Source organism: Grammomys surdaster, unplaced genomic scaffold (assembly GCF_004785775.1).
Source record: "Grammomys surdaster isolate TR1022 unplaced genomic scaffold, NIH_TR_1.0 255, whole genome shotgun sequence".
Classification (NCBI taxonomy): domain Eukaryota; kingdom Metazoa; phylum Chordata; class Mammalia; order Rodentia; family Muridae; genus Grammomys; species Grammomys surdaster.
The window spans coordinates 4,689,587-4,716,125 of NW_021604696.1; the positions used below are offsets into that span (position 1 = coordinate 4,689,587).

General features: G+C 47.1%; 2 protein-coding genes and 1 non-coding gene across 3 annotated transcripts; 1 reads left to right on the plus strand and 2 right to left on the minus strand.

Moving 5' to 3' along the window:
* Positions 1-1,011: 1,011 nt before the first annotated feature.
* On the minus strand, positions 1,012-1,083 carry Trnae-uuc. Its single transcript has one exon. It is a non-coding gene; the product is annotated as a tRNA-Glu (tRNA).
* Positions 1,084-2,711: 1,628 nt separating this feature from the next.
* On the minus strand, positions 2,712-7,227 carry Ccdc115 (coiled-coil domain containing 115). Its single transcript, XM_028775426.1, has 5 exons — positions 6,651-7,227; positions 6,465-6,568; positions 6,300-6,382; positions 5,216-5,347; positions 2,712-3,661 (listed from the first exon to the last, which is right to left on the minus strand). The coding sequence occupies exons 1-5, from the start codon at positions 6,759-6,761 to the stop codon at positions 3,549-3,551; spliced, it is 543 nt and encodes a 180-aa protein (XP_028631259.1). The 5' UTR covers positions 6,762-7,227; the 3' UTR covers positions 2,712-3,548.
* Positions 6,933-12,035, plus strand: Imp4 (IMP U3 small nucleolar ribonucleoprotein 4). Its single transcript, XM_028775425.1, has 9 exons — positions 6,933-7,341; positions 7,455-7,563; positions 10,038-10,121; positions 10,677-10,786; positions 10,862-10,994; positions 11,068-11,222; positions 11,296-11,390; positions 11,491-11,564; positions 11,650-12,035. Exons 1-9 carry the CDS (start codon positions 7,339-7,341, stop codon positions 11,760-11,762), a joined length of 876 nt encoding a protein of 291 aa, XP_028631258.1. The 5' UTR covers positions 6,933-7,338; the 3' UTR covers positions 11,763-12,035.
* Positions 12,036-26,539: the final 14,504 nt, after the last annotated feature.

Sequence of the window (26,539 nt, forward strand, 5' to 3'; positions counted from 1 at the left end):
CTGGGCAAGTCACTCTGATTTAGTGTTTGTACGTTTGGTCCTCCGTGCACGTGTAGATGCAGAGGTAGCTGCACATCTGTAATCAATCAGGAAGTAAGATAGAAGGTGAAGAATGAAATTATAAAGATCATTTTATAAACTATACATAGGTTCTTCTTTAGGTTTTTCTTTAAAGGGTATGGGAAATTTTCTCTGAAGCAGGCTAAGAATGTGGACGGCCAGTTACAGGAGTTGGCTAACCACATAAGGGGAAGAATGCAAGTCAGCTAGGTGGAACCAAAAAGCTGGTGACCACAATGACTGGGCAAGGCCTCAATGAGAGGGTAGGACCACACTTCTGAGAAGAATGAGTATACAGAGTGTTCTCCACATGACCCTGCGAGTTATTGGGTGGTCATGACATCCCGAGACTTGAGTGAGGGTCTCCCCTGAGTGGGGGTCTTCAAAGGGTAGTATGTTTGAAAGGCCGGCCTAGGATATATACAGGGGCCTGGCTCAAATAAAAAAACAAAAAACAACTGGAGTCAGTTCCATATTGGAGAGAGGAATCAAGCCTGGCACACTCAGGTGAGAAGGTGCTTACAAAACTCTAAAGACAAACAAACCAAAACCAACCAACCAACCAAAATGGGGGGGGGGGGGGGGGGGGGCCCCAGCTGGCGGTGGCTGGTGAGAGCGCTACGCAGCGAGCACTTCTTCCTTTGCCCACGTTTTCCTTTTACTTCAGGCTAAGAATCTGGGGAGGGACCCGTAGAAGAAATCTCCGTATCAGCATTCCACAATGTTGTTTTGAAATTTTAAATATTACTTTTAACTTCAATATCTATAGCTCTGTACCTATAATGTAGATGGTAGTTGATATAAAGAGCTGAAGTAAGTTCCTGATGGGCAAAGTAACTAGTTAATATTATTATGAAGAAAGCAGTTCGATGAGGCCTATGTTAAGAGCCGCAGGATGACAAGAATAACAACGAATTGTTTACGATAAACAAGAAAACATGAGGTTTGTTGTTCCCATACCGGGAGTCGAACCCGGGCCGCCTGGGTGAAAACCAGGAATCCTAACCGCTAGACCATATGGGAGCTGCCGGCAGGTGTCTCTCCTTTGCTCTTATATTACCTCGTCATTAGGGCTGCTTGCCTAAACTCCACCCTCCAAAATCTTTAGCGTCTCATTTCCTAGGAAACAGTGAAGGATCCCCACATCCCTCAGCTGCCCCCGCAGTGGCAGGGAGGATAGAACTTTCTTCGTGCGTGGGAATGTGGCCAACGTCAGCAGCCGAAGGCATTGTCTTCCTCCTACCCCAGCAGCCGCAGCGTCGCGCTTTCCAGAGCCCACCACACCGGAAACGCAGGGCGCAGCAAATGCCTTTGTGTCCAAACCTAGATTTAATCCCGTGGACTCTGACGAGATCAGCGTTCCAGAGAGGTAGTCTTGTAGGAAGAATTTACAGTCAAAACGATTGTGTTCTCTGTCCTCTCTTCCATGCTGAGATATCACTTTACTGACAGAAGCAGCTCGGTCTTCTGGCGTGATGGGTGCCTTTAATACTTCCAAATTCGGGAGGCAAAGACTGATGGGTTCTTGCGAGGTCATAGCCCTCTTGTTTTACAGCTGTGCCCGTCTCAAATTAAAAACAAAACGAAGGAAGAGGGTCGTTTTCTCTCTAGTTACAATAGTCCCAAGCATACAGGCACCAGAGCTAGAGAAGGAGAAAGTGCTATCTTATAGGTTTGTAATCAATCTGCTGTTATTATTCTTGTTATCATTAAAAATTGGTAGATTTATGAGATAATTTTCAGAGATACACAGCCAGAAATGAGTACAGCCTAGACGGTGGTAGAAAAGCTGGGTGCCGGACTCACTGAACATCCAACTGAAACCACAGTGCATCACAATTCCTTTATTACTGTATTAATACAATCCCAAAATCCAAAAATCACAGAAATTCGACTTTCCTTTAAAAATTGATTTAAGAGGGTCTGGAGTGATGGCTCAGTGATCAGGAGCACTCCCCTGCTGGGGTGTGGTGTAAGGAATTAAAGGGGGGTGGCCCACACCTTTAATTCCAGCACAAGTGAGGCAGGGGCTACCTCTGAGTTTGAGGCCAGCTTGGTCTACAAAGCAAGTTCCAGGACAGCCAAAGCTACACAGAGAAACCCTGTCTTTAAAAATCAAAAACAAACAACAACAAAATCCTGGGGCACACAGTGCAGAGACACGGAGACTGAGATTTATTTATTATTCTGGCATGCCAGAATCATTCCTCATACAGGGAGGAGACAACCCCCTGCCCTTAAAACACACACTTTATATATTATCACTTGGGCAGGTTTTAGCAACAGTAACTTGATTGGTTACTTAGGGTATCTAAATTTGTTGATCAGACACACTCAAGCATTTACAGGCAGTTATTATCATACAGGAAGTATGGATCATGGGTAATGTAGGCCACAGGTGGCATACAGCCAGTACATTCTGTGGTCCTCACTTCTTTTCCTGAAGGCTCATCCTCATTTTACCCTTTTGGTTCTCCTGGTAGCCATTTTAAGTTAACTAAGCACCCACACCCACACCAGCACCCACAGGAGACAGCACCTCTTCTATCTTCTAGCCAAAGGGCAGAAGGCACCACATGGTGCAGACATACATGCTGGAAAAGTACCCACACACTGAAAAGAAAGTGAATGTAAGAAATCAAAGAGCTCAGTGACAGTTACTGTAGCTTTCACTTTATTCAATTTTTCTGTCAAGTTTGTGTTTTTACAATTCATAAGTAGAAAAACCAATATAAGCAAAATTAACAAATTTGGAAGAAATATTTACACCCTACAAATGATAACATTCCCCTTCCCAACACAACTGGAATGATAGCTCAGGGAAAAAGTGAAGCAAGACACAGTTCCCAGATGAGAGAATACACCCTCAGCAAAGAGGCTGGGTCTCACTTCAGTAAGCTAAATGCAACCAGGAAGGTCTCCTTGATTCCCCTGAAAGAATGCCAAACGAATACTTCCTACTAGCTCTTCTGGTATTTGTGGGTGTGGGTGTGCGTGTTGTTTTTTCTATCAACTTTAAAAGTCTATTGCCCAGGCTAGTCTGTCATTCCCAGGCTTAAGTGATCCTCCTGCCTCAGCCTCTAGAGTTGCTGAACTACAGGCATGTAACAGGCATGTACTGCCATGCCCAGCCAGAGGTATTTTTATTGACTGGAATTGTCCTGATCTACCTTAAGTTTCCAGACTCCCTTTCTTTCCTGTCACCATTCCAGCTGGCTGACGCAAGGCTTTCACTAGGTCACTGTCTTGCCCCGGGAGGAAGACCCTATGAGACCATGGGTCTCAAGGTGCTCTCAACAATGCTCAGCTTGCTTCATTAGACTTCATAACTCAACTTCATGCCTGGAAAAGCTGGAAACCGTGCAGACTAAGGACATTTCTAGGAGGAGCATCAGCTGAGATGGGCTGTTTATGAAAGAAGGCCTGAGGTAAGGTGGCAGCATCCACAACGGCAATGCTCAGTGCCTCACAAAGTAGATAGATGCAGGTCAGGCAGGCCCAGGGTCCAACTCCTTCAGTTTCTTCTGGAGGCCCCGGAGCTGACTTCGACCCCAGTTGATGCGAGTCTGGAGGCTGGCTATATTTGCAGCCAGCTGCAGGCCTGGGAGAGAAGAGGAATGTCATTGTGGTAGGATACATGGACCCCACCCCCAGACTGCAAGGGTGTTAGACCTCCCTAGCTTGTATAATAGTCCTAAAACGCTCCGAGTATGATACCACTTGACCCTCGCCTTCATCTCACCTGTGCTAAACCATCACCTCCTCAAACACAAAAACTCTCCCTCGACTCACTGTGCTTGCCAGGAATAAGCGAGCACCTCACAGTTCACCTAAACCCCTTTGCCCTCCCAGCATCAAAATCCAGCACTGTTCCAAGCCTTCTTCCATCCTTGTCTTGTACCTGAGCATGAGTCACCCCCTCCATCCACAACCAGGTGGCGATTGCCTCTGTTCTCCATTCCCTTACCCAGTAGGCCAGGCAGGCCTGTCTTTACCTTCCACCAGGCAGCATGGCTGATGTCTCTCCCTAACCGTCCAGGGAATGTTTTCTCAAAATTCTTGGCGTCTAGGATCCCTCACTCTGGGGCCCTATTCCTCTGTCTCTTCTTGCTACTCCCTGACCCTCAACTCATCTCCATCTCAATTTTTATGTGTATCAGTGTTAAAACTCCAGAATTAAACACCACAAGTCTGCACTGGATCTTCAAATCTCTCTCCAGTCCAGGTCTCCGACGGTCCAGACATAGGTGCCCACACACAGGAACCCATCCACGGCCACCACTCACCTTTCCCTTGGCTGCTGCCTGTTGCCAGGCCACAGGTGAAACAGCTCTGTCCTCTACTCCTGCATCTATCTGTTAGCAGACATTGGGGCTTCCACATGTGCAGGTTCCCACTGTTTACTCCACTGATGCCTCTACCTACAGCCCAAGCTGGCTGATCCTGGCCCTGCTTCCTCTCTCTGCTCTCCAGTATGTCCTCACTCAGCATCCAGAGGACTCTTGTTACTCTGTTGCTCCTACTGACTCATCCTGCTGACTCTGGGCCTGCCCATGGTTCTAGAGGTCCTTATAGAACCCTCACTAGGTCCTGGCTCCCTGGACCCAGCTCTTGGTACTTCAGCTCTCTGACCTCCTCTGCTTTTCCTCCAGTTCAAATACCTCAGGGCTTTTCCCATAGTAGCTAGACCAACTAGGGCTTAGTTGGTCTCCTTAGCTAGAATATAGTTCGCCCAGATCACTTACAAAGCTCTTCCTTTGTCTCCGGAGAGACCTTTCCAGGCCCATCTTCATAAAATATCCCAGCCCACTGCACTCCCTCCCATGTTACTTTTTCATGACTTTTGGAGCCTGAAACTACAATAAAGGTCTATTTGTTTGCCTATCTCTTTATATATTGTCTTTCTCTCCTATACAGAATAAACATTATCCCGGCTGCTATTATATCCCTTACCAGTTAACAAACATGAACCTAGAATGCTAAGAACAGCCAGTGAATGCTTTGGGGGGTAGGGATCCCCACCCCTACAGATATTCAACAGTTTGCTATTGTAAAAACCTGCAAAGTCCTCACATGGTATTACTGTTCAAATGCTCCCTGTAGCAAAAGGGCTGGAATTCAGTACGTGGCTACAGAGCCAACAGGGTTCACTCACCATCCCGGAAACTGGCCTGGGCCTGCCGCAGACTGTGAGGAACCAAGATTCCAAACCAGTTCAAGGGATCTTGAGGAACTACAGAGGATCCTGACTCTTTGGTCTTGGTAGGGCCCTTGCGCCTGCGCAGAGCTGGAGAAAGAAGGGTTAGTGGCCATACAGTCCTCATGACCACAATGAGATAAATCCAAGTTCATGATTCTACCTATCAAAGTATAAGGATAAACCCACCTGAAGGTTAGACGTTTCCCCAACCTTTCTGTGTGTCTGCAAATAGGAACACCCTTCCCCTTTGTAATCCAGTTGACTTTGTCTACTCTTTCAGGACAGACTGTTTGCCTGCAACAAGATCACAAACTGACTTTGCCCATTTTACCTAAATGTGATGAAAGACCCTGACATGTCCCCAATCTGTTTCAGGAATAATTAACTGGGATTAGAGGTTTATTTCCAAGGAACACCTAGATATCAGGATGCACATTTTCTCTTCAGCTGAGCTCCTTTGACTGCAAAACTTATCCCTCTATAAACAGCCCACCTATAACGTCTTGTTTAAGGATAAAAGTACCAGAACAAACTCCATTTTGTTTTTCAGACTCCATTTTAAGCTACCGTGCCCTCAGAGTGACTTGGCCCTCACCCTTTAGCTCTGGGGAAAAAAAAAAAAAACCCAAGATATTCTTGGCAGTTGCAAAATAGACATAACAGCTGTGGCCAGTTGATAATAACAGGGTGGGCTAAGAACAGGTCAAGATGCTCCCTTTAGACGTGTGGTCCCTACTTGTGGTTTGGCCAGATGCTGTGAACCAATCAGCTTAAACGCCAACATTCCTTTAACCCTCTTACCCAATCTTGTAACATCAAGGTTTGGAATAAACCTTATACCTCCTCGGGCCGCTCTCCCATCCTGTTACTTGAACCGTACCTATTAAAGTATAAGGAAAACCCACCTCCCTTAGACATTCAATTCTCCAGCTCAGGCGCACTCCACTAACCAGAGTCCGAATGAAGTAATTTCCTTAAATGTTCAATGGGTTATGTCTTTAGCATGGAGTAAGGGCTGACAGGTGGAAAGGAAACTCACATGCTTCGCTAGGTCCTACTTCCTCAGGGGTCTGGGCGTCAGCTTTGATCACCCTGAAGGTCTGGGGTCCATCCTGGGCCTCGCTGAAAGAAAAAGGGAAGTTGGATCTCTGGCCGCGCAGGCCTAGGTCCTGCCCACCCACGGGGGTTGGGGGGGGAACCTCACCTGGCGCGCACGCAGACCTGAGGCTCCATACGCGAGGCATACTGCAGGGGTCCTACCGACTTGGCTCCCATGGCATAGCGAGCCTTGGCCAGTGAGAGCCAACCCTGGGGAGACAGGACAGACTTGAGATTCAGTTTCCCTCCCTGTGCCCGCTTTCAATCCGTCCCTCCAGTCCCCGTGGCCCACCTCCTCCACACGGGCGTTCAGCGCCGCCCGCTTCGCCTCCAGTTCCTCCAGGTCACTGAGGAGCTGCAGGCACTTGGAGTCCAACTCCTCTCGCAGGGCCTGGACCGCCATGGCCCGGCTAGTCTTGGGACGCTGATGGGCAGCGCCACTTCCTATCAAGCGGTCTAATCACTGCGAGCCCGGTGCCTGAGAGCCAATCAGCGCTGGAGATCCGCCCTTAGAGGGGTGGTCCTAATCGTGGCCCGGAAGTCAAAGGCTTCAACCTCCGGGTGATCCGTGTCAGTGGCCAGGACGTGGATTAAGTGCTGGAGCGGAACACTTCTCGAATCAGGTGGCTATGAAAAGTCGGACCTTAACTTGAATCTAGGAAACCATCTACACAGTTCCCGCTCTTACTCAATTAGCCTACTACCTGACCGGCTGAAACATTGGTAAAGCCACGGACGGACTTTTTTATCAGGGCGGTCTTAGCCCACGTGACATCCCAAATCTGGGTAATTGATTGGTTGCCCGTCTGACCAATCACCTTGCAACACCCTCCGTCATTCGCCATCTTAAAATGAGGCACTGCAAGGCAGTGGAATAGAATGAAGCCTCTAGAAGCCATTTTGGTTGAGGGCGGAAGTGATTGCTGCGTGGTATCTGCCGCGCCAGAAGAATCCGGACTAGTGGTAAAGCGGCGCTCATCATGGTAGGGTATTTTGAGTTCGTGTTTTGGTTTAAGGGGAAAGAAGGGGACTACGGGAGGGTTGAGTTGTGGTCCTCAGTGCTCCGGAGTGGATAGTGACCCTATGTATTCTCTAGCTCCGTCGAGAGGCTCGCCTGCGCCGCGAGTACCTGTACCGCAAGGCCCGGGAGGAGGCGCAGCGATCTGTTCAGGAGAAGAAGGAGCGAGTCAAGCGTGCTCTAGAAGGTAAGGCCTCCCTGTGCTGTTGGGTTACAAGTCCTTGCTAGAGCATACTACACAGAGGTGTAAACACGTTTGAACTTCTTGCATTTGTATTAGTTTGGCTAAGCATCTTTTCTTTCTTAGCCTGTTAGGACTTCTCACTGGTTTCTGAATGGTCCCACCATGTGATGGTATGGCCGTTTATGCTGCAGTCGCCCGTGTTTACGGGTTGATTGCTAGTTTTGTTTACAGAATTTCTAGTTTTTCTTTAGTTTTAAAACATTTGCCTCAGTCAGGTGGCGGCGGCACACGCCTTCAATCCCAACCCTCGGGAGGCAGAGACAGGCTTGATCTATAAAATGAGTTCCAGTACAGCCAGAGAGCTGAAACAGAGAATCCGTGTCTCGAAAAACCAAAACAAAAGCAACAAACAAACAATCAAAAAACCTTTGCCTCATCTTATTGATTTCCATTCCTAGGGATGGGTCTGCAAGAATCCTTGGCATTTGTTCTTACTGTCTTCTTTAGAACAAAAGTTAGAAAAATGTTGATTGTTATAATTGCCTTGCATTTAAAAACTCTTCTTCCATTTAGAATTTGTCATTTGTTTTACAAGTTAGTTTAAAACTTTGCCTTTCGTTAATCCACCTTTAATGAAGATCCTGTATCACAGAGCTTAATTGGAAATGTTCTATTTATCGCTATTTTGGTTTTGTATCCAAGGAGTTTTATGTCTCCCATCTGATAGTACATCATCCCTGGTACTGGTGGTTAAATTTTTTAGGACTGTAAAGTATTTGTGTTATGTAAAGTTTGTTGAGTTAAGAAGCATAATGTTAGGGCTAGGATTGTACCTTGGGTGTTGCCCCAGCATGAAGGAAGCTCTGGATTCTGTCCTCAGCCTGTCTGAACTGGGCCTAGGGGCCTATGCCTATAATCTCAACACTGGGAAGGTGGAGGTTAGAGGCTCAGGAGTTCAAGGCTTACTTTGGCTACATGAGTTCCAGATCAGCCTGGGTTATAGAGGCGTACTGTTAAGTATCTGTGACCCATCATCATAACTTTAAAAAGTTAAAAAAAAAAATGAAGATGACCGGGAAAAAAATATCTCAAGGGTTAAGAGCACTTAACTTCTCTTCGAGAGGACCCAAATCCATTCCCCACTACCCATATAGAATGACTGACAGCGGTCCAGAACTCTAGCTCCAAGGGATCCAGTGCCCTCTGGCCTCAGCTACCTGAACACATGTGCGTGTGATCTCAGGCAGGCACACACATACGCAGAAAAATGATCACTGTGTTGACATTTACAGTTATCACTATATTAAATACTGCATTAAAAGAAACCGTTTTAAGCTATTTGTGTTCGTATTATGCCTACTTATATCCCTAAGTTAGAGTTAAATTAGACTATGTGCTTGGCTGCTATAATTGTTTGGGTTGGGGGCTCAGTATTGTGTCTAAAATGCAAAAGGAATGGTTGGACTTTCCTTCTTGTGGGTATCCCTACGGAGGATGCTTTTCCTGTGGCAGATGAGAGCTTATGTTCAACTGGTAGCTGGAACGGGTGCTGCTCCTGTCTCTCCCCCTTTCCTCACAACTAGAGAGGCAGAACTGGGCCTCGACCCTTGCTGCCCCACCTTAGTTCACAGAAAGAATCTCTGACCCACAGCCAGCTGAGGCCATGCACCTTGAGGTGTTTTGTGCATCCAGATAGCAGTGTTCTTTTTTTTTATATTGTTTGTTGTTACTGTTTTTTGAGACAGGGTCTCACTATGTAGACTTGTCTGGCCTCACTATGTGGACTAGGCTAGCCTCAAACTCAGAGTTGCCCTGCCTTTACCTCCTGAGTGCTGAGATCAAAGGCGTGCTGACCATCTTAGTACTGGTCTTCCTACTTGAGAAACAATTTCTTTCTTTTAAATTTATTTATTTATTCTTTAAGTATGAGTGCTCTGATTACATGGCTGCCTGCATGCCAGAAGAGGGTATCAGATCCCTTTATAGATGGCAGTGAGCTGCCGTGTGGTTGATGGCACAACCTTTCTATTTTTCTTTTTAAAGCATTTTTTAATTTTTGTAGTGCTCCTCAACACCAGGGTCTTAACCTGTAAGCAAACTACCGACCAAGGCGTTATCAAATTTTTGTCTGGTATAAAAATAACATTGATAGTGAAAAAGTATTTAGAAAACGAGCTCCCTGGAGACCATGAGTTGACAGATGAAAAGAAGTTGGTAGCTAGGTGTGGTGGCATATACCCTGTTATCAACACACTCAGAAGACAGAGCCACGAGCCTTTCAAGACCATATTCCAATGGAATAAGTTGGTTTGTTACCTGTCTTCCTTCTGTATTTCTGTACTGACTCTTTTAAGAATGTTAAGAAAGAAATCAGGGGCTTTCACATGAAGTTTGCATGCTAGCTAGCGAACCACTTAGTATTATCTAAATTGGTGGGCCTTGCTTGTGTCTCACTCTGCCCCATCTCTTCCTTGCAGAAAACCAGCTGATTCCCACTGAGCTGCGCCGGGAGGCTCTAGCCTTACAGGGGTCCCTGGAGTTCGACGATGCTGGTGGTGAAGGTAAACTGTGCTCTGCAGCCCTCTTCCACACTGAACCAACTTGTGTACCCACTGGGCTCCATGTCCTCTTCAGCCACACTGGGCAACTTCCCACCTGATGGAAGTGTCCAGGTGAACAGTTTTGGTACCTGTCCTCAAGTTCCCTCCTGTCTACCTGGGTGGCATCACAGGGGCTCTCCCTGAACAAATGCCTTTAGTTCTATTGATACAACAAACACAGTAGCTTTTAGTCTTTGCACACTCTTCCTCACTGGAGTGTCTGCTGGAACAGAACAGTGTCCTTAGCAATGGTACCCAATTGTATCATTCACACTATCATTGAATAAGCAGGAAAAGAATCACGGACACTATAGATATTTGTTGTCTGGACAGGGAGACTCTGACCTCTGGTTTTAGCTATTCAGAGTTTTGCCAGCATAGACTGCTACATTGCTGAGTTGTGTTTGGTCACCAAGGGCTGGTAGCTGCTCTCCCGGCTGCTAGAGGTGCATTTCCACCAGTGAGGCTCTCTTGACAGAGTCAGCTAGCATTCCTTGCCTCCTGCTCTCCTGACAGGCGTAACCAGCCATGTGGATGATGAGTACCGCTGGGCTGGGGTTGAGGATCCGAAGGTCATGATCACTACCTCCCGAGACCCCAGTTCTCGCCTGAAAATGTTTGCAAAGGTACTGGGGGCCGGAGAGGAGGGGATGCCCAAGCCTCGTGGCCCCAGTTCTAATTTGGCGTTGCTCCATGAGCAGGAACTGAAGCTGGTGTTTCCAGGCGCCCAGCGCATGAACCGAGGCCGGCATGAGGTGGGAGCGCTAGTGCGAGCTTGCAAAGCCAATGGGGTCACCGACCTGCTGGTTGTCCATGAGCATCGAGGCACACCTGGTAACGCCTGGTGGAGGGCAGGGGAGCTTGGGCTGTTGTCATGGCAGAGTGTCTGACAGCCTCTCCCCTACAGTGGGGCTCATCATCAGCCATTTGCCCTTCGGTCCTACTGCCTACTTCACACTGTGTAACGTGGTCATGCGGCACGACATCCCTGACCTGGGCACCATGTCAGAGGCCAAGCCTCACCTCATAACTCATGGCTTTTCCTCACGGCTGGGCAAGCGGGTGAGTATGGGAACCCTGTGGGGAGGGCTGAGGCTCAGGCCAGCCCTGTGACTCTCTATCCCTGTGTCCCCAGGTGTCTGACATCCTTCGCTACCTATTCCCTGTGCCAAAAGACGACAGCCATCGGGTTATCACATTTGCAAACCAGGATGACTACATTTCATTCCGGTGGGTCCGTGGTGAGAGTAGGGCCCATGACCTTTGTAGCCCTTCAGATGACCCACAGCCCTACTGACCCACAAACCCACCTCTGCTTTCTTTCTCCCAGGCATCACGTCTACAAGAAGACGGACCACCGCAATGTGGAGCTGACTGAGGTCGGGCCTCGATTTGAGCTCAAGTGTGAGTTTGGGGCTTTGGTTTATGCCTGAGGGGAGGTAAGGGTGGCCCTTGGTTGTGTGGGGGCTGACATCTCCTCTCATCCTAGTATACATGATTCGCCTGGGCACACTGGAGCAGGAGGCCACCGCAGATGTGGAGTGGCGCTGGCACCCCTACACCAACACTGCCCGCAAGAGGGTCTTCTTGAGTGCTGAGTGAGCTGAGCCGCTGGCCAGTCAGGATGCAGGCTTGGAACCCCAGATCAGAGACTTGTCACAGACAGACTCACTGATCCTCAGTGGGGACTGGAGGGAGCTAAATAAACCTCTGTCGTCATGGACCAGCTGCCTCTAACTGGTCACAGTGGGCCCACTGTCTGTAAGGACAAACCTGAAAGATGAAGCCTACAGAGTGACTGTGGACTGAATAGTCACCCTCAGGCTGGAGTAGGGGTGCAGATCTGCACTGTAAAAGGAATGATTACCTTCTTGGGAGTTGGGCCCTGTGAGCACTTTTTTCCTGTGGTTTAGGGTCAGTCTTTGTCACCAGCAGCAAGCCAACCCCGTTCAAGTGCCAGGCTAACTTGTCAGTTCAACTCTGCCAAGCAAGTGTGTGCCAGTTTTACACCATCGACCACTTTCAAAAGAAAACAGATTTGAGTCGTAGCCGTACGTCGCAGGCAGAGGTAGTGCCATTTCACTGAGTCCCGCTTCCGGGTGTACAGAATCAGTTCTGTGTCTGTGAGCTCCATGACACCAGAGCCTAGCTCATTGCCATCATCATCCACGTTAATGACCTTAAACTTGTTCCTATGGTTATCTGGGACAGTGTCTGTATCTGGACAGCTACAACAGCTACCCATGGCTTCGCTTTCTAACCTCGCTGCTGTACCTCGGTCCTTGCTAAGCTGCTTTACCGTGGAACTTAGATTCGTCCCTCTCCGGGATCTTTTATATTTAGCCCCTACTTACGGGGCACTTACCGATCGATCGCCCTGACTGCTACTGGTTCTGGAACTCCGGGAATTCAGGAATTCTCTTCCCCTTGACCAGCAGGGAAGAAAGACTAGCACATCAGTTCCTTCCAGCAACAGTTTACTCAGGAGTTGCAAGTTACATGAAGCTTGAGGGTGTGCCCCCGACCAGCCTGTGAGTGCAGCTTATATACCCTTAGTAGGGTTGCCCATGGGCCCATACCACGTCCTGCACCATCATAGGCCAGAGACACATGACGAAAGATCAGGCTACCAGCAGGTCCGGCCTTCTGGCCAAATACGGACTTGTTTACTCCAAAGTGGCAAGGGCAAGCAGGCACCATCTTTAGGGCGCGGCAGCAGCGCTCCACACAAGTGCACCCTCCTGTAACTTCCGAGCTTCTCCACTCAGCCTTCTTGTTCATGGAGATAATTTCATGAATAAATGCCTACGCCAATAGCTAGTGCCTATTCCCCGCCTAGCTCATAACTCAGTTACCTATTTATTTTATGAGTGCCATATGGCTATGTCTTAGTCAGGGTTTCTATTCCTGCACAAACATCATGACCAAGAAGCAAGTTGGGGAGGAAAGGGTTTATTCAGCTTACACTTCCACATTGCTGTTCATCACCAAAGGAAGTCAGGACTGGAACTCAAGCAGGTCAGGAAGCAGGAGCTGATGCAGAGGTCCTGGAGGAGTGTTACTTACTGGCTTGCTTCCCCTGGCTTGTTCAGCTTGCTTTCTTATAGAACCTAAGACTATCAGCCCAGGGATGGCACCACCCACAATGGGCCCTCCCACCCTTGATCTCTAATTGAGAAAACCCCTTACAGCTGGATGTCATGGAGGCATTTCCTCAAGGGAGGCTCCATTCTCTGTGATAACTACAGCTTGTGTCAAGTTGACACGAAAAACCAGCCAATACAGGCTGGTTACCTTTTTCTCAGTTTCATGCAACCATCTCCCACACCTCATTCTTTTCTAGAATCCCCTCTCTTCCTGGAGGATGTCCTACCTCCTATTTCTTGCCTCAACTCGTTGGCCGTAAGCTTTTTTATTGACAGTTGATATTTCCATATAGAACACAAGAGATTCTGCACCCTCCCTTTTTCACAGGAGACAGTGACACCCACAACCTGCTTACCATACCTCTGACTCATGTAGATGTATGGCCCATCTACAGTGGGGCTATCCAACAGCCACAGGGAGAGTTAGTGCTGCCCAGGGAAGGGCCTCAAGATTCTAAGTCTGTCCCAGCCTCTCTCAACTTCCTGCCCTCTCTGTACCCAAATCCCTGTACTTCCCCAAGGGCCCTGGGTTTATGTAGAGTCGCTGTCAAGACCTTGCAAATGTCCTAGAGCTCGCAGAGAGAGGTGATGGCATCAAGCATACAGTTAGGCAGCGGCCTCTGAGGAAGCACGTCAGACAGGATAAGGGAGAGGTCTGCATGGTGTCATGAAAACTGGTAGTGCGAGAGAAGCCATCTGGACGATGTGCAAGGATCTAGAGGTCCAATAACAAACTTCGAAAGGAGCCTTAGGACCCACTTAGGCCACTGCTCTGGTATAGGTGGGCCCACAACTGCAGATCCAGTTCTCTCAGCAAGGCCCCTGGGATCCTCCTAGGCCTTTGTGTGTGTATCTAGAAATTTCAAAAGCTCTCATCTCCTGTGTTTATTTCTGTTTGTTTTGAGATGGGGTTTCTCTGTGTAACCCTGGCTATCTAGCTGTCCTGGAACTCTAGACATGTAGAGCTCAGATCCGCCTGCCCTTGTCTTATTTGTGTTCTGATTAAAGGCATGCACCTCCACAGCCTAGCTGTCTTTATTTCCAATGGTTACCATAAGAAATTGTGGACCAGACAGTTCAACAGAAATTAGTTCTAGAGGTCAGGGTGCAAGGTCAGGGAATTCACTCCCTCCTAAGGCTGAGGGTGTTGGGGATGGGAATCTGTTCGCTCTGGCTTCTGATGGTTACAGCAACCCTTTCCATTCTCTATTGCTACTATAGCACTTCAGTGTTGGCCTCCATCCTCAATGCTGCTTACAGCATCGACCAAGTGCTTACAGCTCATGGTCTGGGTAGATCTCATTTACAATTCTGGACTTAATTGTATCATCGTAGACCCTTTCAAATGCACTCATATTTACAGATTTTAAGAACTAGGGTTTTTTTCTTGTAATGTGTAAGAGTTTAAGAGTTGCCTGCATATATGCCTGTGTCCTACATGATGCCTGCCACAAGGTAAGACCAAAAGAAGGTGTCAAATCTTCTAGATCTGGAGTCACCGACTGTTGGGAACCAATGTATGGATCCTGGGAACTGAACCTCCATCCTCTGGAAGAGCTAGTGTTCTTAACCCCTGAGCCGGCTTTTGTAGATAAATTTGTTCTCTCTTGCAGCTTTCTACACTGTCCTGTGTGTTTTGTGTTTTAATTATGATATGATAGAAGGATTTCTTTGCTGGCCCTGCCCATGTGAGTTCTGTGGGCCTCTTGGATCTCTTTGGGCATCTCTTCATCTAAAGTTGGGAAGTTTGAAGATATTTCCTCTCAGAATTCATTTGGCATGAAATTCCTCTCCTTGTATGCCTAAAATTTTGGTCTTTTCATAATGTTCCAAAGATTTGCATGTTTTATTCACATGCTCTTACATTTATCATTGGCCTTGACTGAGTGATGTCAGAAGCCCTGACCTTCCCTCCTGTCCCCTGTCCTCTCTATTCCAATGCTTCTTCCCACCGAGCTTCTACCTGACCTGCACTTTTCACTTCCCACCTTCGTCTCTGTTCATTTTTTCTCGACATTTATCTTTTATCAAATACTTTCACATCCTGAATGGACTTTCGAATTCCACCTGGCTGTTTATGTTCTCTTGCAGTAAGCATATCCATGTCCTCTCTGAGTTGATGGGTTGCTTTGCTATTCTTTTGAATTGTGTGTCAAAAATTTCATGTGAGTCGTCTTCATTGGAAGCCATTATTATGGAATTGGTCATTTTTGGAGAAGACACATTATCTTGATTTTTCATATTATTCCTGGTGTTGTGCTGAGACCTACCCATCGTTCATTAGTATTTTTATTATTCTTAAATTCAGGTTGCCTTTCTGCTTTTAGTGGGAATGTTTTCAGTTTTCAGAAAAGACCAGTAAGTTTGAGGTGACATTTTCTTTTAGACTTGTTCAGGGCACTAGGCTCTATCCCTGACCTCCACAGAGAGTCGGAGAGTCACTGTAAAGCAATAAACCCACTGTAAAATTAATGTCAGTTAACTACAAAACAGGCATTCCTTAAATAGCAACTAGTTTGAGGGAGTGAGGGGCTACACTGTGTGTGCTGGTGTATTAGTTACAAAGGACGTGAGTGGAGAGAAAAAAAACCCACCACAGTGGGACTTGTAATTGCTACTAGGTCTCTGTAAAAAAAAAAAAAAAAAAAAGAGGAGGGGGCATGTGTAGAAGGAATAGTTGAAACAAAGAATCTGGGAGAAAAGGTCCAGGAGCTTGGGTTAAGAGGAAACTAAAAAGAAATCTCAAAGATGTACACTCTGGACCCCAGTCTCGTCTCTCAGGAGGTTGAGTCACATGACTGTAACCCAGCCTGTGTTCTTTGGAAGAGAAAGGATAAAGATGGGGGAAAGAGAAAAGTAAAAGGTGGGAATGGTCATGAGAATATGGTAGTCTGTTACACTGACCTTGGGTATCAAATAAATTAGGAGAGCTGTAGAGGAACAAGAGCTGGGTGGAGACTGGGTGTGGGGCCAGATTCTGTTTGATGACCCCCTGACCTAATTGGGTGAGGGTGTGTGTGTGTGTGTGTGTGTATGCACGTGTGCACATGTGAAACCTCATATTCACTGTTAGCATTTGAGCCTGGGCTCTGGCAACCCCAACAACCTATATTCTACCAGCTGTCCTCAGCAGGCCAATTAAACACACAAGTCATAGTGAAGGGCAAGGGAGGGGAACTCAGTGTGGCTACACAGGGGAAACAACAAGGAGGCCCAGTGAACCTCCACCCAAGTCCACCTTTGGTCCCGACATGAGGTTTAGGTTTAAATCGAGGTCCAGTGGTGTGCATAGCTGAGCAGTCCCGGCCAGAGTGTGGTGCCATTTGTTACTGTGGGCTCTGTCCATCTGTTTATCATTGGGCTCCAGGCTCCTCCAAGATAGTCTGGCAAGTTGTTAGAACTGAGTGAAATCTCTCCCTGGGAGACACATTCCCCTCCCTGGCTCCAAGCTTCAGCCTTTTCCTTCTTCTCACAGGAGACTCCTGAAGAAAACCCAGTTCCTTGGAGATTGTCACTTCTTTCAGAAGGGAGGGACACAGAGGGCCTCTGGTTAAAACATCTTACCGCCAGAATGGGTACACCGTCAGCCATGACTCTTCAGATCCTTCCAAATGTAACCATGACCTCACAAACACTGATACACTTTTGGTCTCTTCAGGTCTGCTTGTCTCTTTTCACACGAGTAAAATCATGAGATATGTTATCTTTCATGACTTGCTGCTTTAGTCTAGCCTGATGTTTCTAAAACTTATATTGTAGTTCATGTCAAATCTTGATTTCCTTGAATGGAAAAAAAAAAAAGACTTGATTTCTTATTACCCAATAATCCATGGCCTTAGGTATAAGACTATGTTTATCAATCAGTTGATGAAAATTTTTGCTTTTCAGTCATGCGCATTTGTTCTAAGTGTCATTTAAGTTTCTCTTTATTTTGTCTTTGTAATTTATCTATTTAGGAAATATGCTTCTCTGTTGTTTACACAGTCGGACATTGTGGTGTCATTTAACGTGTGCGTGTATGTTGTATTTCCTTTGACTTAATATGTCTGGTTGTTCTTTTTAGACAGAGTCTCATGTAGTTCTGACTGTCCTGGAACTTGCTGTGGAGACCAGACTGGCCTTGAACTACCTCCTGCCTTTACCTCCCAAGTGCTGAGATTAAAAGCCTGTGCTGCCCGTGCCTGGTCTGACTGTTCACTTCTAAATAAAGTCCCAGAGAAAGTGTTAACATTAGAGGGAAGCTACGGGTTAGCCATGCTGACTGGCTCCATCGTTAAGAGCCCCTGGTGCTGCCAGCAACATGTGCACGAACACTTTTCTGAGTAACCATCCTCTAAGGGAGTGTGGGGTAGATGCCCAGGTCTGTCTTGGAGAAGATGACAGTCTAGGGTGGTGGTTCTCAACCTGTGGGTAGTGACTCCTTAAATGACCCTTTCACGGGGGTTATCTAGGACCATTGGAAAGTACAGATATTTGCATTGCAATCATAGCAGTAGCAAAATTACACCTATGAAGTAGCAATGAAAATAATTCTATAGTTGGGGGTTCCCACAGCATGAGGAACTATATTAAAAGGGTTGCAGTGTTAGGAAGTTTGAGAACCACTGCCTTAGGGGAGAGGTCAGCATGTGGATTTAAAAAAAATTTTTTTAAGAATTATTTATTTTATGTATATGATTATAGATGGTTGTGAGCCACCTTGTGGTTGCTGAGAATTGAACTCAGGAAGAGCAGTCAGTGCTCTTAACCACTGAGCCATCTCTCCAGCCCCCTAGTATGTAGATTTTAAGGATGTCATTTTCGACACCAGCAAATTAAAACGACTCAGTGGGTAAGGGTACTTACTGCCAAGCCTGACAACTTGAGGTCAATCCCCAAACCTACATGAAGGAAGGAGAGAGCCCAAACCCACAAGTTGTTCTCTGACCTCCACACATGCCCCCATGCACAAAACAAACAAACAAACAAAAAGCAATAAAAACTTTTGCCAGGCAGTGGTGATGTACCACTTTAATCCCAACATTCAGGAGGCAGAGGCAGGCAGATCATTGAGTTCAAGGCCAGCCTGGTCTATAAAGTGTATTCTGTTAACCTACACAGAGAAATCTTGTCTCAAAAAAAAAAAAATCATTTCAAAAGCTGGGATCAGGGCATTAATATTCTTCCTCGTCTTCTCAAGATGTCCTGTCTCCCGAAGCAGACCTGCAGGCAAGTCCTCAGGGAGGGAAGAACCCAGAGTGTGAGATACTTCTCAGTTGCTGTGACAAAATGCAGTTTAAGCAGGTTTATTTTGGCTCACAGTCCGTGGTGCAGTCCAATATAGTGGAAGGCAAGGAGAAAGTGAGGTGGCTCCTCTGTCAGCCATCAGCTCAGAGTGATAAATGGTTGTCTAGCTAGCTCTATGCAGTCCAGGATGCAATCCTAGGAAACAGTTCCCACTGTTAGGATGGGCCTCCTGCCTCCACCTGATTAATGTAACCCCTCACAAACTTGCCAAGAGGCTTGTGTCCTAAGTGAGGCCACGTCCTGTCAAACTGGCAGTTAACACTGCCCAGCACAGCTCCTCTGTGCCTCAGCTGATACCTAAACAGATCATGTTTAAGCAGTAACTTCCATCCCTTACCCCCATACGTTTTTGACCATCTTACAATGCTAAAGCACATTCTGTCCAACTTGGAAGGTCTCCATAGTCTTGAGCAATTCATTTCATCATTAAAAGTCCAAGCCAATCTCTTACCCATGAGCTATAAAACAAACCATATGTTTTTCGACATACGAAACATCCAGTTGCAAAAGGGGAGAACCCTGGCATAGCAAGGAATGATTAGTCCAGAAGAAGACCCAAATCAAGCAGTGCAAACACCAAATCCCGCTGCTCTACATGGGCCCAGCGTCTCAGGACTCAACATGATCATTTGAACTTCGGTAAACCCACCCCTCCAGGTCTCCACTCCCCATGCTGTACACACAGCCTGAGACTAGCTCCACGCCATGCCTGCAGCTCTCAGCAGATGTCTCATGGTCCTGGGATCTCCAGTATCCTGGGGTCTCCATTACAAATTAGGCTTTACCTTCACTGCTTCAAGCAGGGTCCCCATGGCCAACCTGCCGGGGTTCCCCACCCTGCCACACCTTGCCTGGCTTTATCTGCTCTCTGAAACCATGAAATAGGACTCCACAAGCCTCTCAATCTTGCATCTTCTATGGCAGGAAAACCAGGATCCACATAGGTGGTGCTGCCCGGTTCTGCTGTTAAGACGTAGCCTGGTGTCCTTGGGCCATAGCCGTATCCAATTCAGTGTGCTCACCCTAAGGAAACATTCCCCAGTGTCAATTCAGGCTCTCCTTCATAACACATTTGCATTTTCACAGGTTGGAGCTTTTGGTGGATGGGATTGTGCCTGCAGGACACCATTCATGTAACCCAAGGGCATTCTCCATGGTGGCTCTGATTGCTTTAACAGTTCTAGCTGCATTCTTGTTACCAGACTACTTGCTGTCCCATCTTGAAATTCTTTCTTCCAAATAAATTTGTCTATTAACTTTAAGTTCAATTTCACTCCAGTTCTCAGGGCATGGACAGAATGAAGCCATCTTTTTAGACAATCACACAAACTGGCTTTCATCCAGTTCCCGACAGGTCCTTGTTCTCCTCAGGAACCTAACCTTCCAGTGAGCTGCTATGTTTCTGGAACCATTCTCATCTTCCCAGCTCCCACCAAAATGGCCCTGTAAGCTCCGCTGGCAGTTTTCAGTTGCCTTTCTAGCCCAAAGTTCTAAACTCCTCTACATCCCTCCAATAAAACAAGTTCCCATGGGTCTGCTGGCCACATGATCTGCCTCAGCACCGCAGCAGTCCTGCTTCTCACAGTCACAATTTCTGTCACAGACCCTGAGAAATCCCTTAATGGAGAAGGGAAGGTTAATTCTGGTTCATGGTTCAGATACTGTCCATCAGGGCAGGGAAGTGATGGTGCCAAGACCTTGATATAACTTAGGAAGCAGAGAGTGTTGAACATTGGTACCCAGCTAGCTTTCTTTTTTAAAGCCTAGGGAGTGGCACCACCTATTTTTCAGAGTGGTTCTTCCACCCTCTACCTAATCAATGTAACGCCTCACATGCTTGTCCAACACAATGGTTCTCAACTTTTCTGATGCTGCAACCTTCAATACTGATCCTCATGTTGTGACTCCCCAACCATAAATTGTGTTTGTTGCTACGTCACAATTGTAATTTTGCTACTTTTATGAATTGTAAATACTTTGGGGGATAACAGGGTTGTCAAAGGGGTCAAGTGCAACCAACAGGTTGAGACATGCTGGTCTAGAGGCCAAGTAACCTCTCACAGGAGTGCCTGGAGGCTTGCCTGCTGGGTTAACAGTCAGATATCACTATGCAGCCTCCAGAGAGGACTGAGGTGTAGGGTGGCTTTCTCCGTAGGCTGTGGACCTGTTGTCTCCAGATGCTGATCTGGTTCTGAATCACTGAACCTCTGAGGAGGCTGGGAAGCCCCAAAAGACCTCTGGAAGAGGCACTGAACTCCTGGGTACTGCTGGCCTCAAACTTCTATTTGCAGATGGAGAGGGGATATGCTTTCTATTTGCCAAATGTCCAGCTTGGGCATTTGGGGGCCCTGGGGAGGGATAGCTTGCCATATATGAGTGTGTGGGGGCGAAGGGTGTATGATGTCTTCTATCTCTACTCCTTTTGTTGGATTTTTTTTTTTTTTTGGTCTAGTGAAAAAGGAAGCTAGAGAATAATTGTGTATTGGGGGCTATCAGTAGCCTCAAAGAGTCTCCCTACAAGCTTCCTGCATTAAAGCACTGTCTTCCAGGTTTTTCACTGTAGCACCCCCCACCCCACTTTGCAACAACAGTTCAGGCTGGCCTCATAGCACCCATCAACAAACACTCAGTCCTCAGCCCTTGAGTGACCCAAGGAACAAGGGCTCTGAGCATTATTTGTCTAGTCCCTCAGATCAAGATACAGTGGAACATTCTTACCCCCCATCAGCCAGCAACCAACCAGACTGGTTTTACCTAGACAACCTTAGATTTCTGCTCCAGTTTGCTTTCAGCTGCTGTGATAAGCACCGTGAGCATGTCAAGCAACTTGAGGCGGAAAGGGAGTATTAGGAGAGATTACAGTGGGTCATCATGGGAAGTACCTGTTACGTACTTTCTTATTCCACAAGTTTAAAAACCAGGGAACAGTTACAGTCATGTGGAAGCAAAGCCAAGGCCAGCAGTGGTGCTCAAATTTTGCAGCTCAGTGTTTGACATCTGGTACTCATTCACAGCCTTCTGAACTCCAAAGGATGGTCAGCCTGTGGCAGTTTGAAAGACAATGGCTTCCATTGGTGCATATATTTAAATGCTGACTCCCAGTTGGTGGACTGCTTAGGAAGTGTGAGACGGTGTGACCTTGTTGGAGGAGGTGCATCACTGGGTGGGCTTTCAGGTTTCAAAAGCCCACTCCAGGCCCAGTCTTGCCTTCTCTGTTCGCTGCTTGAAGATACATAAGCTCTCAGCCACTGCTCCAGCATTCTGCCTGTCTGTCTGCTGCCATACTCCATGCCATAATGGTCAGAGACACACACCCTGAAATGTAAGCAATCCCTGAATTAAACGCTTTCTCTTAGAAACCGCCTCTGTCATGGTGCCTCTTCACAGCAATAGAGCAATAACTAAGACGAAGCCCCATTTCTCTGCCTCTGGTATCTGCAGCATGTGCGGCTTGCCTAGAAAGCTGGCTTCTCTCTACTGCAGTCCTTGGCTGCTGATGCTCCAAAGCTTCCAATGTGCTGGGCTCTCCAAGGCAAGTAAGAAGGCCGTACCTTCGCCGGTGGCCTCTCTTGGCCTCCTCATGGACTCTGACCCTTTCCCATGGTGCCATGTGTCAGCGTCTCCCTGAGACCCCCTTCAATCCTGGTGTTTCCATAGAAACCGAGACTTCACCTTTACCAGTGACCTCTCTTGCCGAGAGACTGCCACTCTGCCACACAATGACAAGTCTCAGCTGCTCTTCATGATCACTTCAGGCCTACAAACCCACTCCCATATGGGAGGCTTTTACACAACATCAAGTTCAGCTACCAGCTAGAGATGCAGCCTTGCCTCCAACCCAGGCCACAGCTTCCGTATGCCAACCCAGAGGAAAGAACTTCCAGAAGGTTTCACCTCGGTGATACTGGCCTCTTATTAATGGTAACCGCTATTTCAGCATCCGTTATCCCAGTAGAACAAAGACAGTCTCACTTCCAGATTCTTAATTCTAATTTACCACACAAATGGAACTGAGAAAGACACTCAAACTTCCCTCAGAAACATCATAAGCCAGTTTCTATCATCTTATTTTCCAAGGTCCTATGAAACAGATCATTAACACTCAAGGGCTTTTCCTGTCCAGAGTTCCCAAATCCTCCATGGTCTTTCCCATGAATCAGCATTGTCAGGTCTGTCACAGCAAAAACCCGTTCCTACCAATTTCCAATCTAGTTCATTTTCAGTACTGGTTACAAACAGGAAGCAGCTTGCGGAATGCGCTGGCTAGTTTTATATCAGCTTGACACAAACCAGAGTCACTTGGGAAGCAGAAACCTCAATTGATAAAATGCTTCCACCAGATTTTTCTGTGGTGGGTTTTTTTTTTTTTTTGATTGATGATTGATGTGGGAGGACCCAAGGTCACTGTGGGTGGGACCGCCTTGGGCTGGCTGTCCTGTGTGCTGTATGAAAGCAGGTTGAGGAAACCAGTAAGCAGCAAGCACTCCATGGTCTCTGGCCCAGTACCCTACCAGGTTCCTGCCTTGAGTTCCTGGGGTAACTTCCTTTGAAGTGAAATAGAGCCTTTCCTCCCCCAGTTGCTTTGGGTCATGATGATCACAGCAATAGAAACCATCACCACAGAGAAGAAAGTTTATTTGGCTTTCAGGTCACAGTCAGTCACAGAGAGAAGCCACCTAAGGAATTCAAGTCAGAACCTGGAGACAGGGACTGAAGCAGAGCCCTCTGAGGAATGCTGCATTACTGACTTGCTTTCTCTAACTTGGGCACAGCCAGCTTTCTTCAAATGATATTTTTTTTTAGACAGTTTGCTTGTACAGCCCGGGACCACCTGCCTGGGGGTAGCACCACCCACAATGGCAAGGTTCCTACGTCAGTTAGCAATTTAAAACACACACACACAAGCACACACACACACAAGCACACACACACACACAAGCACACACACACACACACACACACACACACACACACACACACATTCATGTCCACAGGCCAATCTGACGGAATAGAGGCAATTCTTCAGCTAAGGTTCCCTCCCCTTTGGGTGCATCAAGTTGACAACCAAGATCAGCCATCACAGACAGACAGGCAGAATCCTGTAAAAAACAGTCTCCCATCTGGACAACCAGATAGTTGGACAGATTTTTGGGCAGATAAGGAGATAGACATCTAGACAGATCAGTGGTCTCAGAGAAGTATAGCCACGCCCTTCCTTGCTGACTAAGGTTAATCCCAGCCAACAGAAGACAGACCATCTCCACCAAGTGAATTATCCCAATGGAGACCCACCTCACCTTCCCGCTCAGCCTTCAGATGGACAGACTTACTTATTACCCAAACTTAAGCCTCTGAGAAAAATCCCCTTAGTAACATTCCACCATTTGGAGAAATAGACGCTACTGGGTCTCCAGCTGGGTTTTCATCCCCAGCTTAGACAGATCTCCAGCTACCAAAGTAGACATTCCTCAGGCACTGGTCAGCTCTCCTGCCCCTGCTTGTTACCATATCTGACGCTTTGATCTCTCAGAGCTGCCGCTGCTCCTGGGTACTGAAGTGGTCTCCAATGACCACTGCCTAAGAGTGACATCTACTGCTGGCTCCACAGGGGTCTTTCATGATCCCTTGGTGACACTACTCCATCTGTACTGGAGGGTCCTGGCTTAGGATGACTGCCATTAGTCATCTCAGAAATTCAACTTTTCCAATTCCAACTTTCACACAGTTCCCTGAGTTTTCAGCAACCCCTTCCTGCCCATCCACCAAGCATTCGCAATCCCACTAGCATTTACTAGTGGCCAACTTCTGCTTCTTTGGGAACTAATACTCCAAGTCCCCGCAGCCACTCACGACATCATTGCCTTTCATCCAGCGCCAGAGGACAACGACTCTCCAACTGCTGTTAGTAACATTCACTGACCTCCAGTGAACTCAACAATTACTGTCCATCATCAGTCATTCCTGCTGACCCCCTTAAAACATGCAGGTGTGAACAGTGACCCCCCAATAACTTATAGTAAATAGTTTAGATTCTCCCACTTTTGAAAGCTCAAAACCATTTAGTTCTTCATAGACATATACATAGATATATATACATCATGTATTTCGATATATTATTCTCATTCTCTAATACCATTTCTCTTCTGCAGACCCCCTTCTTCACAATCCCCCCTCCTACTTCACGTCGTTGGTGTGTGTATGCCCCACTGCATTTAATTGAGGTTGCCTGAGTGGGAATGGGTACAGGGCGGCCATTTATTTGAGTGAGGGAAACCTAGCAGTAAGGAGTACGACTCCCTTCCATAACTATTAAGTGCCTATAGCTTCTCAGGGAGGCATGAGGCCTCCTGTGCTCCACTCACGATGGAACTTGGGTAGAACCAATGTTAGGAGTCCATGCATGCAACTGCTATGTCACATCCAGGAGAAACGTTTCATGGCACTCCTGCCCTTCAGCAATTTTCCCTGAGCCTCGGAGAGTGGCTACAGATGTCCCTTTTAGGGCTGAATTCTCAACAATTACTCCCCCTCAGTGCTTGAACCCGTTTGATATTACTCTCACTTCTCAATATTGAAGCTATGCCCAGCAAACCAGAGTCTGCAAACCACACATTTTAAAATTTGCATTTGGCTGAGTGGTGGTGGCACATGCCTTTAATACCAGAACACCAGAGGCAGAGGCAGGTGGATCTTCGTGACTTCAAAGCCAGTCTGGTCTACAGAGCTAGTTCCAGGACAGCCAAGGCTACACATAGAAACCCTGTCTCAGAAAAGAAATTATTTTACGTATCTGAGTATCTTACTTGCTTGTATATCTACACCATGTGCATGCCTGGTGCTTGTGGTGGCCAGAAGAGGGCATTGGGTCCCCCTGGAACTCAAGTTTCTGATGTTTGTGAGCCACCATGTGGGTGCTGGGAATCAAACCCCAGTCCTCTGGAAGAGCAGCCATTGCTCTGAACTGCTTAGCCTTCGCTCCAACCCTCCTAACATTTTTATTACATTTACCTGAGTGCTTACACACAAGCCTGTTCATAAGGTCAGAGGACAACTTGTGGAGAGGTTTTTTTTTTTCCTTCTACCACGTGTGACAAGGGATGGAGCGCATCTTGATAGGTGTGGCAGCGAGTCCTTTACCTGCTGAGCCCCCCTTTCAGTGAAAAGTTTTTTGGATGCAGTCCCCACCCTCATACTATCTGGTTGTTTTGTGTTGCCACAGATAGGATGGAGATCTAGTGACAAAGACTGAACCAGTTCTTGTCTGACTTTTAAAGATGCTATCCATTCCTTCATTTAAACACTGTGATGATCAAGTTGACAGCCTTTTACCAGTGACCCAACTGATCTTCCAGTGCCTTAAAGGACTTTCAATCCTCCTTTGCCCTACCTTTGCACACAACCCCAAACGGATTTCCTAGGAGTCCTCCCTCAACAGAGAGTTGGCAATCTTGAAATTCTTTGGTTCCCCTACGGGTGGTGCTATCCCATCTGCTGACACCAGTGTTTTGGAAGCCCCTCCCCCTTTTATTTTGTGTGAAGGGAGATACACCCTCACCATAGAGTCTGTGTAGTTGTCAAAGAACAACTTTCTGGAATCGATTTTCTCCTTCCACCATGTGGGTCCTAGGTATCAAATTCAGGTCATCATGCATGGCAAGTGCATTTTCCCGCTGAACCATTCCACCATCATTAAAACATTTTCCTTTTCCTTTTCCTTCCTTCCTTCCTTCCTTCTTTTTTTACTTTAAGACAGGGTTTCATCTATCACAAGCGAACTTCGAATTCACAGTGTAAGCGAGGGTGACCTTCAATTTCTGATTCTCTTGCCTCCACCTTCTGAATGCTGGGACAGGCACTCTACCAATTCAGCTACAACCTTAGTACGGCCTCATCTCCAACCTTTAGTCTCCAGGACCCGAGGAGCTTGAGCATCGGATGTTCTTTAAA